The 18,585-nt window shown below is 29.4% G+C and overlaps 1 protein-coding gene across 1 annotated transcript; it reads left to right on the top strand.

The window, feature by feature from the left end:
- The first annotated feature begins 12,375 nt into the window (after positions 1 to 12,375).
- LOC114176124 (F-box/kelch-repeat protein At1g26930-like) lies at positions 12,376 to 15,290 on the top strand. Its single transcript, XM_028061060.1, has 2 exons — positions 12,376 to 12,706; positions 13,260 to 15,290. Exon 2 carries the CDS (start codon positions 13,433 to 13,435, stop codon positions 14,861 to 14,863), a length of 1,431 nt encoding a protein of 476 aa, XP_027916861.1. The 5' UTR covers positions 12,376 to 12,706; positions 13,260 to 13,432; the 3' UTR covers positions 14,864 to 15,290.
- The last annotated feature ends 3,295 nt before the right edge of the window (positions 15,291 to 18,585 follow it).

Genomic DNA, 18,585 nt, shown 5'->3' with positions numbered 1-18,585 from the left:
ATTCACCACAGGTTCAATCTGGATGAATCGAGTTCTAGGTGGACCAGGTTAAAAATCAACCCGCACTTAAAGTTGTAAAAAGTTTTTAACTTGAACTCCTGATGAACCAAATTGACTCGCTGATTTTAAACCATTTTAACACCTATATATATATATATATATATATATATATATATATATATATATATATATATATATATATATATATATATATATATATATATATATATATATATATATATATATATATATATATATATCCCTTAGACTACGTAATATTATAATAATAAATGGTTATAAGATTTGTTAACTAATTATTTAAGTTAATGGTCATAGTTTAAGAGTATGAAATTATTGTAATGCATCCTAATTTTGTGCACAGAACCCAATTTCAATTTTACATGTAACAATATCAACTAAACTTATAATAGTTTCAACTAATTTATTATGTTATATAAAAATAATTTATTTTATTTTTAATAAAAAAATTTAAATCATGTTTGAAGTTTTAACATTTTCTTAAAATTAATATAAATGTGTTGAATCAAGTATTTATTGAAATATTCAATATTTTCTAAATTTTAAAAAATTAAAACTTGTTATAAATTAATATATTAATATATGAAATTAATATATTAAAAAATTGTGATAAACTCACTAATATTTTGAATAAGTGTAGATACATATTCACTTTGTGAATTATAAAAATTATTTATATATTCATTGTAGATTATACATTCATTAAGTGAATATATATTCACTTAATGAATTTAAAATTTGTTTGTATATTCAATAGATTAAATTATTTTAAAAATTATTTGTACATTATATATTCACAAAGTGAATTTTAGTGAATTTATTATAATTTTTGTAATATATTAATTATATATAGTAAGATATTTATTTGTAATAAGTTTTGTCTTTTTAAAATTTTAAAAACTCTAAACATTTCAATAAATATTTAATTTAACTAACTTATATTCATTTTAGAAAAATGTTAAAATTTTAATATTACTTGTATCATCACAATTTTAGTATCTTAAAACTAATAAAATAAGATCTTTTACCTTAGCGTTCAAAACTGATAAACCAATGTATAAAGTATATTCATACAGTTTTACAAATGATATGACTATATAAATATATCAATTATACAAATCAAACATTTTTAACTCTAAACATTGACTAACCAGTTACAACATCTTCCCACTGAGACCTTCCTCGAATCTAATAGATAACTCCTCATCCTCGAGAGGTGCCTTTGAAAGCGCAACCACCACTGCTTTTATCAAATAGGTGATCATCACAAAAGGAAGATAAACAACACAAGATAGAAACAAAAAAGAAGAGTAAGCTAATGTGTAAAAGGGTTTTTAATCATTAAACAACACAATCACTTAAATCATACATAGCCAATCATCCTATTTCATACAAAGACCTAAAAGTATAACTCAATTATTCAGATACATGCGTTGATATTGGATCCAGGCAAGTTGTACACTTATAATGGCATCTCATGCTCTACAGAGCGTTAGATAAGGAGTTATACTTTACCACATACAAGGTTAGTCTGTTAACACCTTTGGTCAAGGAAGAACCCCTAGATTGGGACCTTCTACTCCTCTCACCACATACCTCATTCCTTTCTATCTGAGAATTTGAATGGCTATTAGAGCATCAGGATAACTGCCAAGACAATCCCTACATCAATGCACACACTACCACAACCACTTCTAATCCTCTTTGGATTAGCATCAACCAATCTCAACTTAGTCTCATATAAACAATCTCATATCATATACCCATCATTCATAACAGTTAAAGAGCTTCTAAATAGTTCAATCAGCATTTGCTTAGGTTCTGATCCACTAGGCAAAGAGTACGTTTTTGACCAATGACAAATTGCTCGCCCAACAAGTGTATCACTTTTGCTCCAGAGGAAAGTATTTCAATTAATTCGCATAACGAGAATTACTCGCCCAATGACTTCCAAATCAAGAAGTCAATGACTGTGAAACTCGCCTAGAGAGACACCTTGCCCAGCGAGATGCCTCGCCCAACGATTTCCCAAGTCTGGGAACACTAACTTGAAAACTCGCCCAACGAGTCTGCAAATCTGCATAACTATGCAAATCATCATTCTGTATAATTTTGCAAATTAGCCCATTTGCCCAGCAAGTAATGCTTGCCCAGCGAGTCTGCATAATTTTGCAGAATCTGCATAATTATGTATACTCAAGCTAGTCCAGACAACCCAAGAACCTTTGCAAATGTCTTTTAATAAAATTTTCAAAATAAAAACTTATCATAAGGAGATAATTATATATATATATATATAGACACACACACAAATATACATATATACATTAATAAATAAAAATAATCTTTTCTCTATTTAACCCTATTGGGCACTTCCACCTAAAACATCATTTACTTCTTGTATCACACCATCATTGCAATTGAAAACAACATAGACACCATATAAGATAAGGTAGTGGTTTATAAATATACTAAGTATTTTATTTTATTTACATTATATACCATAGATTCACACAAGAATATCACCCACTACAATTAAAATCAAGTATCTATTTCTAACAACCCATATGGCTCGATCTCATATTATCAATCATCAATAATACATATTTATAGACACTTGACTTTGCTCTTGGAATACTCGTATATTGAATTAAAATCAATGGTTATGCACCTGTCACATGCGTCACAACTCAAAAACTAACTTTTCTCATATAACATGGTAAATTCCTTCGACCTACAAGACATGACTCACCACCTAATTTCCTTTTATATGTGTGTCCAATATTAGTAGATTTAGGATAATCTCATTCTCAGAATCCTCATTCAATACACATCCTAAAATCACTCAATGTAGTATTTTCTCATTGAAAATAACTACTACTACTACTACAAGAAAATCATTAAATAACAACCAATTTTAGAGAAAAAAAATAATTAGTTACTATATTGACTAATTTAAATACTATTTTACAAACTAAAAATTATTAACATCTAAAATAGTTTTTATTATGAATAACAGTTATAATTAGTTTGTGAATTAGAGTCTAAATTGGTCTCTAACATTAACTACCAAATTTTTAACTACCGAGAAATTAATGTCTAAATTAGTCTCTAATTTAAAATTATTAAATAATTTAGAATCAATAATATTAAGTAGCAAAAATATTTGTAGCTAATGTTAGACCAATTTAGATTCTAATTCACAAACTAATTATAAAATATTGCCTAGTGAGTATCCTCACTTCCTCATTGAGACACCTTTGGAGGTATACTCACCCAATGAACTTTTGATTCACCAAACAATTAATCCCTTATGAGCTCTCTAGATCTTAATATCTTGAATTTCACTCAATGAAGGTATTGGCTCGCCTAGTGAGCAATTACTAGAAGCTCTCAACAAAATAGTTCGCTTAACGAGAACAAATTTGCTCAATGACCCAACCACCTTGAGTTCTATGAATTTGATTATAATGAATTTCGCTCTATGAGCGATTTACTCACCTAGCAACCTAAACCTTGGAAGCCTTGTAAACAAGGCTCACTCATTGAGTGTTGGCTCTCTCAACGAGTAAAGTAACCTAAGCCTAGCGAGTATGCATAATTTTAAAAACTTAACAAATATATTAGATCATCAAATTGGTTTATCTAGGAAATTCTACTCTTTTCTCATATTAAAATACAACTATTTAGTTAACAAATGCATGCACCTATCACAAATAGATTAAAATGATATTGTAGAATCATTCAAGATCTCACTCAACATAACCATGTGAATTTTTTTTTTCATTCAACATTCAAAATCCTTATCCAACTCTCATTCAAAACAATCTTATCCATATTGATACTACTTAAAACAATAATATATTATTTATAAACATTTATTTCAATATCAATAAATACACAAGTACAACAATTTAAAGAATTTGTTCACAAATCAAACTCATTTTTAACAATCTCATCAACACTAACTATATAAAACATGCACAAAGTATATTTATCAATCATCTAGTTTGGTGACTATGTCACCCCTTACCAACAATTTATCTAAATTGAAATAAAACACTAACTTCCCTTACTTGCACAAAGCTTTTTTTGTCTTCAATTTAGTTCACATTTTATTTAAAATGAGTCAAACACTACTAAAAAAACTCATATTTCCTACCAATTTTGTTTTAAAATTTATTTTGAGGAAATACTTATAAATTTTGTTATGAAAAAAAAGTTGCAAGAAATTGCTGCCAATTTTTTTACAAAATATTTTGTATAAAACACTTTTCACAACAAATTTTGTAAGAAATACTTGCAAATTTTATAATTTTGTAGGAAATACTTACGAATTTTATAATATAAGAATTTTTAGTGATAAAAGTAGTCCTTCCATTAAATTAATATTAACATCATACTCTCTACCCTTCACTTTTTTTGTGTCTATGTACACTAGAAATCCCAGTTAAAAAAAGTAGATATAGGTGGATGAATAAAAATAGAAAATAAAAGATTATAAATGTCCAAAATTACTAATATATAATTATCTTTTCATTGATGTCAAGATCATATTAACTCAAGTATTAAAAATATACTGTTTTAATATTTTAAAATTTTAAAATTACTGGTCATAAAAGTGTAATTTGAAGACGGGAACAATAAGTAAAACCAATAGAAAATTCAAACTCAACTCATCTCCTTTAAAATAAATTGGTAGCTAAACTTTGAAAATGAAAAACAAAACATCACATTAAATAAACCTTTTCAAATATTGAGATCCAAAAATTTATGACACCTTTATTTTTCTTGTGGTGAGAGAGTAGAGATGTCAAAATGAGTTTCAACCCGTGAGCCAACCCGGCTCATCACAGGTTCGAGCCGGGTTGGGTTGAGAAAAATTCAACTTTTTCAAAAGTGGGTTGAACTCAACCCGGCTCACTTAACCCACGGGTTAAACGGGTTCGAGCCGGGTTGAAGGTGGGTTGGCCCACTTAACCCACCAACATTTTTTTACAATTTTTTTTTATTTTTTTTAAATTTTCTTTTAATTTTTTTTAATTATTTACTACTCCAATTATATTTGTTCACAATTTCATATTTTTAAATGCTAGAATGTTGCTTAATTATATTTGAATTATTTGAATGTTTAATTAATTTGATTGTCAAGTTATATATATGTTGATACTTTAATCTTTAACTATAATCTTTATAGTAAATTACTCAAGTAACCGTCTTATAAACAATTTTTTTCTAAATTAGCATGAAAAAAATGTATAGTTTTTTTTATTTATATTTTGTTGAATAGCATGACAGAAAATTTGTAATATTAGTCATGCTTTCTTAGACTAATGAATACTTTCTTGGAAATAATTCTTCATATATTGGTGGTGAGCGTGATCAAAATATTGGTTCTTAATTTTACTATGATTGTCATCTCATGGGTTACTTAAAAATTTATTTAAATATTTGAATAATAAAAAAAATAAATAAATAATTTTTTTAGGTGGGTTGGTGAGCCAACCCACTTAACCCACCAACCCGTGGTGGGTTGAGCCGGGTTACAAAATTTCTGGCTCACCAGAAAGTGAGCCGGGTTGGGTTCACTCATTTTGAACCCGGCTCGTGGTGAGCCAACCCGTGTGAGTCGGGTTGGCTCACTTTGACATGTCTATGAGAGAGTGACAGGACCACCATGCTTATATAGAATATAATATTTTTAAGTATCGTTTAACATTCAAATGGCCCTAATTTGATTATGTTGAATGTGTTTAAGAATTTTAATTGTCTTATGCTTTGTTTTAGATAGATAGAGTGGAAAACCTACTTGTATGTGAGGATGGACATACACACCTTTTAAATTTTTTAAGATTATTATTAAATATCTATCTGAAAAAAAATATTTTACTCCTAATCTTATATATTTGTTTTCTCCAATTTTGTTTTTACTAATTATTTATTTTACTTTAAAATGTTGAATTAAAACCTAAATAACTTTTAATTATTTCATTAACTTAGGATCTTAATCCGCCGTGTATATATATATATATATATATATATATATAATATTTATATGGAAGGAAAGTTTATTATAAAAAAGAAAGAATAAAATTATAACTAATTTTATTTATTTTCATTTAAAGTGCCCTTTGCTCGTAGTTTTTTTTTTCCACCACATAGTAGTTCCTTTTTCTATTTTCAACTTTCAACTTGTTTTCATCTAGTTTCTGAAAGATTTATTTTCAATTTTTTTGCTTTTAGTGAGAGTGTGGTGAAATATTAAGGAATTTATTTTAAGTTTAACTCTATGTTAAATAAATTTTATATTTATTTATTTGATATAAATTAGTTTTATTTTAAGTTGATATGACATTTTTATTGAGCCTCTTTACATCAATATATATATATATATATATATATATATATATATATATATATATATATATATATATATATATATATATATGATAAATTTTAAATAATTATAATACTATCTTAAGAATATATTTCTAATTTAACTTAACTTACAAAATTAAATTATAAAAAAATATTTATATTTGTTAATATAATATTAATGTAATTTCTAATAATATGAAATTTCCAAAAATAAATATTCGTATACAGAAGAAATATATGAAGAAGATAAGATGACGTTACTTGTGTTCTGAAAATTATAAAATGCAATTCTCTTAAGAATAATAAGTGTTATTTTACACATTTAAAGCAAGTTAGAAAGGAAAAAAGAAGTGAAGAAGCCCTCCGTAACCGTATGCTTCAGTCATGCTAACGCAACGTTCTTATCCGTTGACTCCGTTGATTGCAAATTCCACTATTACTATTGGTGCAGAGGAAAAGAAAAAACATTAACAGTTTGAAGAGAGTGGAGGAGGAAGCAGAAAGGATGGAAGTGGCTTCGGCGTGAGAAACATGAAGACCTTTACAACAAAATAAGAAACGCTAAGTGGTGAGAGAATAAACATGGAAACTCTCGTTTTAATCCAATCTAAGGATTATAATTCTTTTTTGTTTTATTTCTCTTAATAAATTTTTTTCCGCACGTCCTATACTTCCTTTGTGTATATTTAAAAAATGACAACAGGTAGTGTAAATATTAAGCTCAGTGAGTGCTGCTGAAATAGTGGGTTTTTATTTATAAATTAAGCACCATCTATTAAACACAATAATTTGGGTAAATAATAAGTGATCACAATGATTATCCTTAAACAATTTAACCCTAAAGTTCTAAAGTTGAACCACAATAAATTACGCCCATGTTCTATATATTATTTACTATAGAAACTTGTAAACATGTATATAAACTATAAAGCATTTCAGCTTTTTGCAAATAAAAAAACGAAAAGAATCAACTGAGAAGCACCCCACGTGCGCCGACACGTGACTCGAAATCCCAAGGGTACCTTATCTGTGGCACGTGTGAGGAATGTGCACGTGTCTGTGATTAGACTAGATCATTACACCAAATCAAATCCTTGTGCTTTCCATTAAATAAATACTTTAAGAAAGATTTAAGATGGCGCACATGCAGAGCACGTGGTGTTTATGCGTCCACTTTCTATGCTCCCAACGACGCCGTCAAAGCTTACACGCTAAAAGAAATAAGACTTACCAACACGATACGTGTACACTACCGTCCAAATTCACAAGGTAAGTTAAGATAAATTGTGGTGAAATGTCATAACAACCCCACACTCAAAATTTTCAAGTGAAGAGTTAGAAAAGAACATAATAAACAATAAATAAGATGATTAAAAAGAATTATTGTATTTAAGAAATGATCAGAAAAAGGAAAGAGTTTATTTATTTATTTTTTATTTTGTGGTTTGAAGGGTTATTATTTATTGTTATAGTAATTAATGGTGGTGAGAAGAGAAGAAGGAAAAATGAAAAGGGTTGGTGGGGACCATTGACAGAATGGAGTGGCATAGATAGATTGATGAGAGAGAGAGAGAGTGTGTTGGGTGGGGGCATGATCTTGTTCATTCACAGCTCATCTGTTTTGTTTTATAATTGATTTTGCGATGTAATAGCATAAGCCATGTGATTGTTTTTGGAGACTTGTTGCCGCATTTAAGTTCTTCTCTTCAACTGCACTCTCATTCATTAACCTTCAAAACTTTTATCATCTTATGTTCAGACAAACTATTCATTGTCATGCCAGCATTCATCTTCAAAACTATAACTTATTAACATCTTCTATGTTTCGGTATGAACATATTAATAATCAACCATCTGTTCTTTTTTTTTTTTCTCTTTTTTACACTTTGTCATAAATTACTACTGTAACTTAAGATAAATCTCATATAATTCTTCATCTTTCTACTTATAAATGTAATATTTTAATGCTAAAAAATTGTTTTTAAGAGTGTTTCATATTCTATAACAATTCAACCAGTCAATTCTGAAGTTAGTTGTAGTTTAGGAGGTGAAAAATAAATAAATAAAGAGCATGTGGTTAGAACAGAAATATTTTCTTTTGTTGGGTTGGAACAGAAATTTTATAAAGTGTCTGAAAAAATATGAGTAATGTGAATAAAGTAAAAAAGAGATGTGGTTAGATATCGTAAAAGACGTGTTAAAAGTAAGTTATAACTCAAATTAAATTACATATATAATTCAAAAGTAAGAATGATATTAAAAATAACAAAAATATTGTTTGTAATATATTAAAACTTAAAAATATTATATATAATTATTTTGTTCATATGAAACAATAAGACATACGTTACTTAATTGAATTACACATTTAAAAATAACATAACTATTTTAGTTTAAAATATTTTTTATTATTTTTTCTTTATTATTATTATTATTATTATTATTATTACAATTCCTATTTTTATAATACAAAATAATAAAATTATAATTATACAATTAAATGTAAATAATCTTTTATAATTTTATTATATGTAACTTTTATTTATTTTATAGGTAAATTATCTTTATAAAAGTTTATTTTATTAGTTTAAAAAATTATAAATTAAAAAGACTCAAATAAAAATAAGTTAATTTAAAAAAAATCATAATATTAATAATTAATTGTTTTAATTTAAAAAATATAATTATTTATTGGAAAATTAAAAAAGAAAAAAAGTAGACAGGGTCAACTCTCTAATAATAGTATAAATTATTAACAGTTTATTTTGTTAGTTATGTCAAAACTAAATTATCCGAGATTAACGATACAGACTAAAAAAACATTAAAAAGCATAATAGCTATTAAAATTTTCACCATAATTGAAATCATCAAGCAGATATCACTAATATAAAGTTATTATTATTCTAGCTAATTAAAATCGACAGAACGGTATTTATAAAGATTTGAAATATATTTAATTTTTTAAAAATTAATAATATTTAAATTTGTTAAATTCTTATCAAATAATGATAACATGCTTGAAAGGTCTTCTGTTTTTAGTTTAGTGCTGTATTCCAATTTAATATTGATTATAAATAAAACATAGGCCATTTTCATCGAATGTTTATTTAAATTTGAAATTAACATGTATACACGAAAAACTTGTTAGTTCAAATAAACAAAAAAAAAGTATTTAAATTGTCTCTCAAAAAAATAAACATTCATACAACATACTTGATACAGAAAAAATTGTAAGATGTAAAATATGATTTTACCACAATTTTTTTCGTAAGATTTAATTTTGTACTCATTAGAGTAAATGTTTTTGGTTGAATTCATAAGAATGTAATAATTTTTTTAATAAAACCTCCTAAACCACTTTCCATATATAGATAGATAGACCCCTTAGACTACATAATCTTATTGATAGAAACAATAATAAATGATTATAAGAAGTGTTAACTAATGATTTAAGTTAAGAGTATGAAATTATTGTAATGCATCCTAACTATGCCTAACTGTGTGTACCGAACGAATTTAATAATTTTGAGCGTTTATTCTCTAGAAATTTTAAAATAAAATAAAAAAGATAAATAATGTGTGAGGAAAAATAAAAAAAAAACAATAAAATGATATAAGAAAATATACAAGACAGTCATAGCACGTTACTCTTCTATTTTGATTACCCGCATGTATAAATCAAGAAATTAGTTATGATATTTTTGGCATTTACATTTATAGTAATTAAAAATGTAAAATGCCTTGATCTACCAATACAACAGGTAATATTTCAGTACTAGAAATAGAATAAGAATGGAGGTGTTATTATAACAGTTTTCATTTGTTTTTTCACACTTCAATTGTTAATCCACTTTATGTATCTTATCATTTGCATATTACTTTATTTTTTTTTCGGTCTTTTCTTTTATTAGTTATCTATTTTGCCTTTTCCTTTTATTACGAGTGTACACACTAATTGGGTTTGAAAATTTTAACCTCCATACCAAAAAAAGGTGTGTGAATCTAAGGTGGTGGGATGTACTATAACGAAAGACAAGAGTTTTCCATTTATGAAAAAAAAAATAGAAAAAGATTGGCGACAAACCACAATCTAATCATGTTGTTGTATGAAAGGAAAGAAGTTTGAGGATGATTAAGATTACAAACTGTTGTGATTATGTGCAAATGCCGACCAAGCTACCACCCGTGATCATCACGTAGAAAACAGAAAAGGAGGTAGAAAAAAAAGTTTTTGAAAATAATTATTTTAATTCAAGGGTAATAGACCCGAAAATCTAAAAGTTAGGTCCATCAAAGCCTACAAGATTAGATATTAGATTGCTAGTAATTGCTATTAAAACATAATTAAAAGTTGAATGATTAGGGAATCTCAACACAGTGCTCGCAACAAAATTTTGTTGGTGTACTTGTTTGCCTGAATTCTATTATTCTTATTATGTTTAAATATGAGGGAAAAAAATGAAATATATTTCTAAAAAGGGAAAAAACGAGCACTTACAATATTTTCCAGTAACTTGTATGAATGAAATTGAATTGAAGGGTACGTTAGTCATGATCCACCTTGGGACAACAAATTAAATTAAATGGACAGTTTTAACGTGAGACGTAGTTTGAATCTATAGGTAGTTTATAAATAATAGTCTGTCACATTATTAAACAGTGAGATAAAGATGAGAAATAAAAATAATAAAAAATTGTATAATAATAAATAATTGTATAAAGAGGACAATAGTATAGATAGATGTCCCATCAAGGGATAAAACAGAGCGTAAAAAGGATAGAGAGGCCCAGCCGAAAACGCAAGCGGAAATTGAATGAAGTGTTGCACAATCTGCTTTTTTGACTTAGCCATGATTCAGCCGTGTTTGGTAGTAATAATCATAATCATCACCACACTTAACAACATTATCACAAAATGTTAAGTTAAAATATTCCTTTCTCTTCTTTCTTTTTCTCTTTCAGTGTGTAAACACCCACCCATAACTAACAATAAAAATATCAATTAATAAGTATAATAACCAAAAGTTGACCGGTCAAAAGTCTCACCTTAGGTTAAAAATCTAGCCAGAGGAGGTTACTTTTGCATCATTAACCAACAAAATAAAACTCTTCCACCAATCTTAATTGCCCGCTGCCGCATCAGATTCTCCGCTCCCCACGAGAAATTGACCAGCCGAGAATTTGGAATAAGAATCCAACTGCACAGAGACGTATGGGTAACGAAAATCGAACACTACTTTTCATTTGTCCTTTTTTTTAAAATGAATTTTAAGCATCTGTGCAATGTTTTTTTTTATAAATTAATAAAGTATATTGCAAGATTGTATATTACAATTTTCATTCAATTTTTGTGTGACTTAGTGTATTATTATTAATTTTTATATTATAAAATAAAATTTAAATGTACTTGAGATTGTTGTATAAAATTAAATTCATGTTTTATTATGGGAGAATTATTTTTTGGATAAGATTATTAGTATGATTAATTTTTTATGAGTATTTAATAACATTTGAATTTGAGATTGATTATTAAGTTAAAAAATATTTGAGATTTGAATTTAAGACTTTCTTAAAAGTATTTTATTATTGATTAAAAATAATTTAAGGAAATATTTTAAATGAATTTGTAAAATAATTGGATTGTAAGTCAGCGAAAAAAAAGAAAGAGAAAACAAATCATCTCATCCTTCTCTATCCCACTGGTCAACACGTGTTGACACCGGCGGTTACCAGTAGCCAGTTACCGGAAAACCTTTTGGTAGGCTCCACCCAACCTCCTCCATCAAAATTTGCTTAACCCAAAAATACGCACACGCACAAAATTGAAAGAAATGGAAAAAGGAGAAGAAAAAGACACAGAGAAGGATGTTAAATTAATCAATTAATTAGTTAATTAATGACTGTGGGAAAGAAATGAATTAAGGAATTATTTAATTATAAATTAAGATATGATTTAAGGGAGATAAGGCCATGTGAGGGGTCCTCTCTGAGATTTTGCTCCAAAACCTTCCCTTCACCTGATTTGCAGGCACTAACCCAAGAAAGGACCAACCTAAAACCAAAGAACTTCTAAGAGCTGGGTAGAGAGAGAAAGAAAGACACTTTCTCTCTCTTTCTCTCTCTGGGTCTTTCTTTCCTTTCTCTGTGTGTGGGTGAGTGTGTGAGGTACATGCAAAAACAGTGGGTTTGAGATAGAGAAAGAAGGAGTTGAAGACTGTTTTTCAATCTTGCAAAATCTGCTCATCAAGTACTTTTGTTGTATTTTTGATTTTGCTTCTTATCCAACTTGTAAGTTTCTTGCATCCTTTTTTTATTTATTTTTCTCTCTCCATCTCTTCACTCCCTCTTTGTAAATGATTTACTAGCTTTCTCATGAACAAAGTGAATTGTCTGCTATGTTGTTGGGTATTGGTGAAGATTGTAGATTTACGGAGATCTAACTAAATTCTGCTTTTTGTTGAATCCTGGGGATATTGGTTAATGGGTTTTGTTCAGAATTGATTGTTTTTCGTCATAGCCTTGGAATGTTGGATTCATTACATGTTTCCGGACCGGACGGATTCACTGAACCCGTTTTGTTTAATTAAAGTCGCCAGCTATTTATGGTGTTTTGATTTTTGGGATCTCTCTGTGAATTTGGTTCTGGACCGGCAATTCCCCCTTTTCTCTTTTCTCTACTCAGGGGTTCATACAATAAAAAAAAATGTGACTTTGAATGGATTCCCGATCTGTAACAGTGATTTTGCCGTGTTGACGATTCTGGGCATTTAATTTAAGAAATGGAACTGTAGAGAGAGAAGTACTTGAAACTTGTAACTGAAATTGATTGATTCCTTTACAGACTCTTGATTCGGAAGGTAGTTCCTTCTGGGGGACGCTGAGGCTGTTCATCAATCATCTATGTGGTGTTGAATTTGACCCTTCAGGCAAAGATATATAGAAGAAGACATCTAATAATTGAAGGTTGAGTTCTTGTTGCTGCTGCTGCTGCTGCTTTTGCCTCTTGTGGAGACTATGTTGGAAGGCCGTTCGTGCGTGGTTAGGTTGTTTCCGAGCTCTTGTCAGGCAGATAACAAGTGGTCTTTCATGGCATACCTGCCAGACTTGGACACGAAGAATGGCAAACGCCCTTCTGATGATGCCGATTGCGAAGAAGAATCTCAGCCCAGGAAGATTAACAGGAGAGCTGAATCTGTCCATCCAGGGGGGGACACAGTTCGAGTTCTTTCTCAACAACAACGACTGTATGATGCTGATGATTCTGTGGAGGAGGATGAGAGGAAGGACCTTGAAGTTAAGAACAAGGAGGAAGAGAATGAGTCCGGAGATTCGTCAGATTGGAGTGAACGGCAGATGGAGCAGGAAGAGCATCAAGGTGGGGATTCATCAGATTCGGGTTCTCTTCTGCCGAGAATGAACCGGGACAGCTCAATCGCATGTCTGAGCCGATGTTCGAGGTCCGATTATGGTTCTCTGGCGTCACTGAATAAGAGCTTTCGGAACACAATCAGAAGTGGGGAGCTGTACAGGTGGAGGAGACTGAAAGGGATAGTGGAACACTGGATTTATTTTTCCTGTGCCCTTCTGGAATGGGAGGCCTACGATCCAATTCGTGAAAGGTGGATGCATCTGCCAAGAATGGCTTCCAACGAATGCTTCATGTGTTCGGACAAGGAGTCTCTGGCCGTAGGTACGGAGCTTATTGTGTTTGGGAGGGAGCTGAGGTCTCATGTGATTTACAGATACAGTCTTTTGACGAACTCGTGGTCATCTGGGATGAGGATGAACGGTCCAAGGTGTTTGTTTGGATCTGCGAGCCTCGGGGAGATTGCTATTCTGGCGGGTGGGTGTGATTCGGAGGGTCGGATTCTTGACTCGGCCGAACTGTACAACTCCGAGAATCAAAGCTGGGAGGTTCTCCCGAGCATGAACAAGCCCAGGAAGATGTGCTCTGGTGTCTTCATGGATAGAAAGTTTTATGTTATTGGGGGAATCGGCGGAAAAGATTGTAAGCTTCTTACATGTGGTGAGGAATACAACTTACAAAGTAGAACATGGACAGAAATCCCTAACATGTCCCCCGGACGCAGTGCTACCTCTGACATGCCTGCAACAGCGGAGGCACCACCTCTGGTTGCGGTTGTAAATAATGAACTTTATGCTGCTGATTACGCTGACATGGAGGTGAAAAAATACGATAAAGAGAGAAGATTTTGGCGCAGCATTGGGAGGCTGCCTGAACGAGTAGTTTCGATGAATGGTTGGGGTCTTGCATTCAGGGCATGTGGAGATAAGCTAATTGTGATTGGTGGTCCGAGAACTCACGGTGAAGGTTTTATCGAACTCAATTCCTGTGTCCCTGGTGAAGGACCTCTACAGTGGAATCTACTTGCCAGAAAACGCTCTGGCAACTTTGTTTATAATTGTGCTGTCATGGGATGCTGAACAATTTCTCAACCCACATTTTCATACTTCCTCAACATTCATTCTTGCTAATTGGTACTTTCCCCCCCTTCTTTTTCGATCATAATTTTCTTTCCTCGCTGGGGGATGACGGGAGGAGATTCACTTCACACTTCACCATTGTCTGAAAAGTTTTCCATCAAGGAGGCTATTCTCTTCTTTATTTTTATCTTCCTTTCAAATTCCTATCTCCCCCCATTTACGTTTACATGAAAATTTTCAAAGCTTGCTATCATGTATCACAGGAATAGGTTAAATAATTGAAGTAAGTCTCAACACAAATGTAGGTTACTGGTGTTGTTTATTTGATGTTTTCCTTTTGTAAGAACACACAGCTAGATATTTGATTTTCATCATCATAATTTTCTTAGCCTCAACGATGGAATAATTCCTCATACTTGTTTATTAATTCTTGATTCTCCTATTTTCAGTTAACCATTTCATTGGGACCATAACATAGTTGTTTTTCTTCTTCTGCATTGTCAATGATTGAATGGTTGATTACGACACAAGTCTGCTACTCTGCATGATGAAAAAACAAGTTCCCTATCTAACAATAAATGATCGGTGCTTTATTTCTTTTGTCTTTTTTGAAATCATAATTAAAAGTTATGGGGGATGTCGATGCTCAACGCATGGTAAAGACTTGAACCTTTTCCATCACAAAGGTTAATTTGATGTTTGTGTGAGGAATGAGGATTAATTAATATCTCGCGTTGATTCCACAATTTCTATTATGATTGGAGCCAAAGATGCTTGTTAGCTTTCTCATCCTAGTTTCAAATCTAATACGTGTACATGTGGTTAGAATAGAAGTGTTATTAAACTATTTTGTCCTAATTCCATCAATTATAGTTAGTTATTAAATTTTATTATTTCTTTCGGTGGTTGATTCACCATTATTAGATATCTAATCCATTCAACTATCATTTTTTTTTTCTATTGCATCAGTATCTGGTCGTTCCACCTGTATGCACAAGAATAATCTATAACCATTAATAAAGCAATTATTTTTGTAGACGTTTTTTTTATGCCTGTGCTTTTTTCTTCTTGTTTTACTTTTAATTGTTAATGTTTTGGGGACGGTTTTTAATCTATAATTTATAACAGTTAATAAAAGAGATTCACTTTTGTAATTATTTCTTTAGATTTTTTTTACTAATTAGTAACTGACTTATTTTTAATTAATATCAATTAATAAAGATTCTATTTTTTGCAATTTATTTCCGTTTTTGTTATGCTATTTTAATGTTTTCGGTAACTTATTTTTATCATGATAATTGTTATCTTGACTGAAACTTTTAACTGTATGAATTGGTTTTTGTATTTTTTTTATTATGAAAACTGAGCGAAGAAACCATTATAAAAGAAAAAAAGATATTGTATTTAGTATTTATTTTGAATTTATTGAAGTATGGTGCATAAAATTTGAATAGAGTAAGGTTGTCTATTTTAGATGAAACCTAGGCATGGGTTTGGGGCTTTTGGGTTGATAACCTAAACAAAAGTTGAAAAAGAAAACCCTATAAATGTTGATGTAACATGCCTAAGAGATAATGCATCTAGGTTGTGGACTACCCATAGTAGAAGCTTTTATTGACTAAACTCTAGCTTTGGATATCAATCATGTAAGCAAAACGTGAAGATAAAGAATATGAAATAAATATATATAAGGTGATTCAAATAGTTTTAAAGACTCTTCTTGTGTGTAACTTTCTGTGAAGTTTCCAAAAAAAAAAAAAAATCATATTTCTGCTCATGAAGTGTAGTATCACGAAATCTAGGTTAAATTTATTGTTCTAGATGCATGCCTTCACTTCTCATTGTTAAAGCTTTGATATCCCCTTTTGGTCTTTTCTGAATTTATTATTTCTCGATGGCTAGTAATATATGGTTGTTGGGTACTAGATTCTGAATTAACATTTTAATAAGTAGCGTAAACATAAAAGCTACCTATATACGCATATTATTTTTTAAATATATAATATTATATTAATAATTAATAATATTATAATATTATATATATATATATATATATATATATGATATTATATTAGTTGATGATATCGTAATATTATTAAGTTAATATATAAAAAGATTTATATTTATTAAAAACAAAATGAAATAAATGAAAAAAGAGAGAATAAATATTAATTAATGAAAAAAAATTGTTAGAATAATTTTATAAAAAACATATAAAAATAACAGTTAATCTAAACTAAATTAATAATTATATATATATATATATATTAAAATATTTTTTAAAATTAATATATTTTATATTTTAATATAAAAACTAAACTTTTTATACATTTATATAAAGATTTTGATACATACAGATTATTTATTGAAGATCTAGAATTAAGTCCAAACCTTATTTTACAAACTAATTTTGTAACGTTGAATTTGAACTAAAGTTATCTTCTTGATTACCAATAATATCTATGCCATCACCTTTGCATAAACACATCTTCAATTTTGCTTTAATACGGCATGCAACTTTTAAAACAAGTTTATTTTCAAAATAAAAAATAAGGAAAAACTATGACTGAAATTTTAAAACTAGAACGAGACTTTTCTAGAAAATTTTAAACTTGTAACCACCCGAATGAAAATTTAGAAATGTGATTAAATGAAAAATAGCTACGTATCTTTAAAATCCCACATGTGAATTTTAATAGACTTATATTTCTTCGGCTATTGCTCCACTAAAAATGAATTGGTGACATTTTTAATTAAAGAAAAATTCAGAATACATTTTAAAAGTAAAATTAGACTTTTTCTACCATTTTCTAAACTTCAAACTTAAATTATCCTAATGCAAAATTAGAAATATGATATAAAAAAACTACATATCTTAAAAAATTCACATCGGTTTTAGAAAAGGTACGTTTTCTTATAATTAGTTGACTACATTCATTTTGATATCAATTATTAAATTCAACGCTTACAATTAAATACAAAATTACAATTAATTGTGAAAACGTAGTTATCTTTGCTTAAAAAGATAACAACCAAACATCACAATTTGATGGATAATTTATTTCAGTTAACTTTGTGTTACTTCTCATTTAATATTTTTTAAGAGATAAAAAAAAAAAAAACAGGTGGAATAGTGTTGCTGACATTTCTCTTTTCAAGTTTTGCAATTGGTTCATTGCTATTATGAATTGAAACAGCATGAGTAGGTGTGCGTGTCCTTCGTTACGGTGATCAATGCTTAAGCCATTTTAGAATGCTTCATCTGCTATGTGTTGAAACATATCCAGAGTGAGAGATTATTTTACGTAAAACATGGATTTGAAACACAAAACATGAAATGGATCATTGTGTTGTATGGGTTTGTAATAACAAGAAAGAAACAGATGTTGGCCATAAGCTATGCATCATGGAAAGACACACTCCAAGGGAAAATTGTTGCGTGCGTGTTGGATTCTTGTGTCACACGATGTTTCAAGACATGTACACTCCGTACAAAGCATTTTATGTTGTGCTTGTGTTTCGTGTCTGCGCAAGTGCCTATGGGTAACGGGCCATGCCATGATAGAGTTCCAGAGAAAAGTTATTTTATGGAAAGGATGTGCATGCAGTAAAGTTTCAACGTCAGAATCTTCCCATTTTCCTACCTATTATTAATACCTCAAATTTTATGTCCAATGAATTCAAAATCATGTAAATATAACATTTTGGAGTAATTATTATGA

The sequence above is a fragment of the Vigna unguiculata genome, chromosome 3 (assembly GCF_004118075.2).
Source record: "Vigna unguiculata cultivar IT97K-499-35 chromosome 3, ASM411807v1, whole genome shotgun sequence".
In the NCBI taxonomy this organism is placed as follows: Eukaryota; Viridiplantae; Streptophyta; class Magnoliopsida; order Fabales; family Fabaceae; genus Vigna; species Vigna unguiculata.
Note: the sequence above shows the minus strand (reverse complement) of the source record. Positions and strands in the feature narration are given on the sequence as shown.

Excerpts from the sequence above, each read along its gene's own strand:
- LOC114176124 (XM_028061060.1), top strand. The coding sequence starts at position 13,433 with ATGTTGGAAGGCCGTTCGTGCGTGGTTAGGTTGTTTCCGAGCTCTTGT.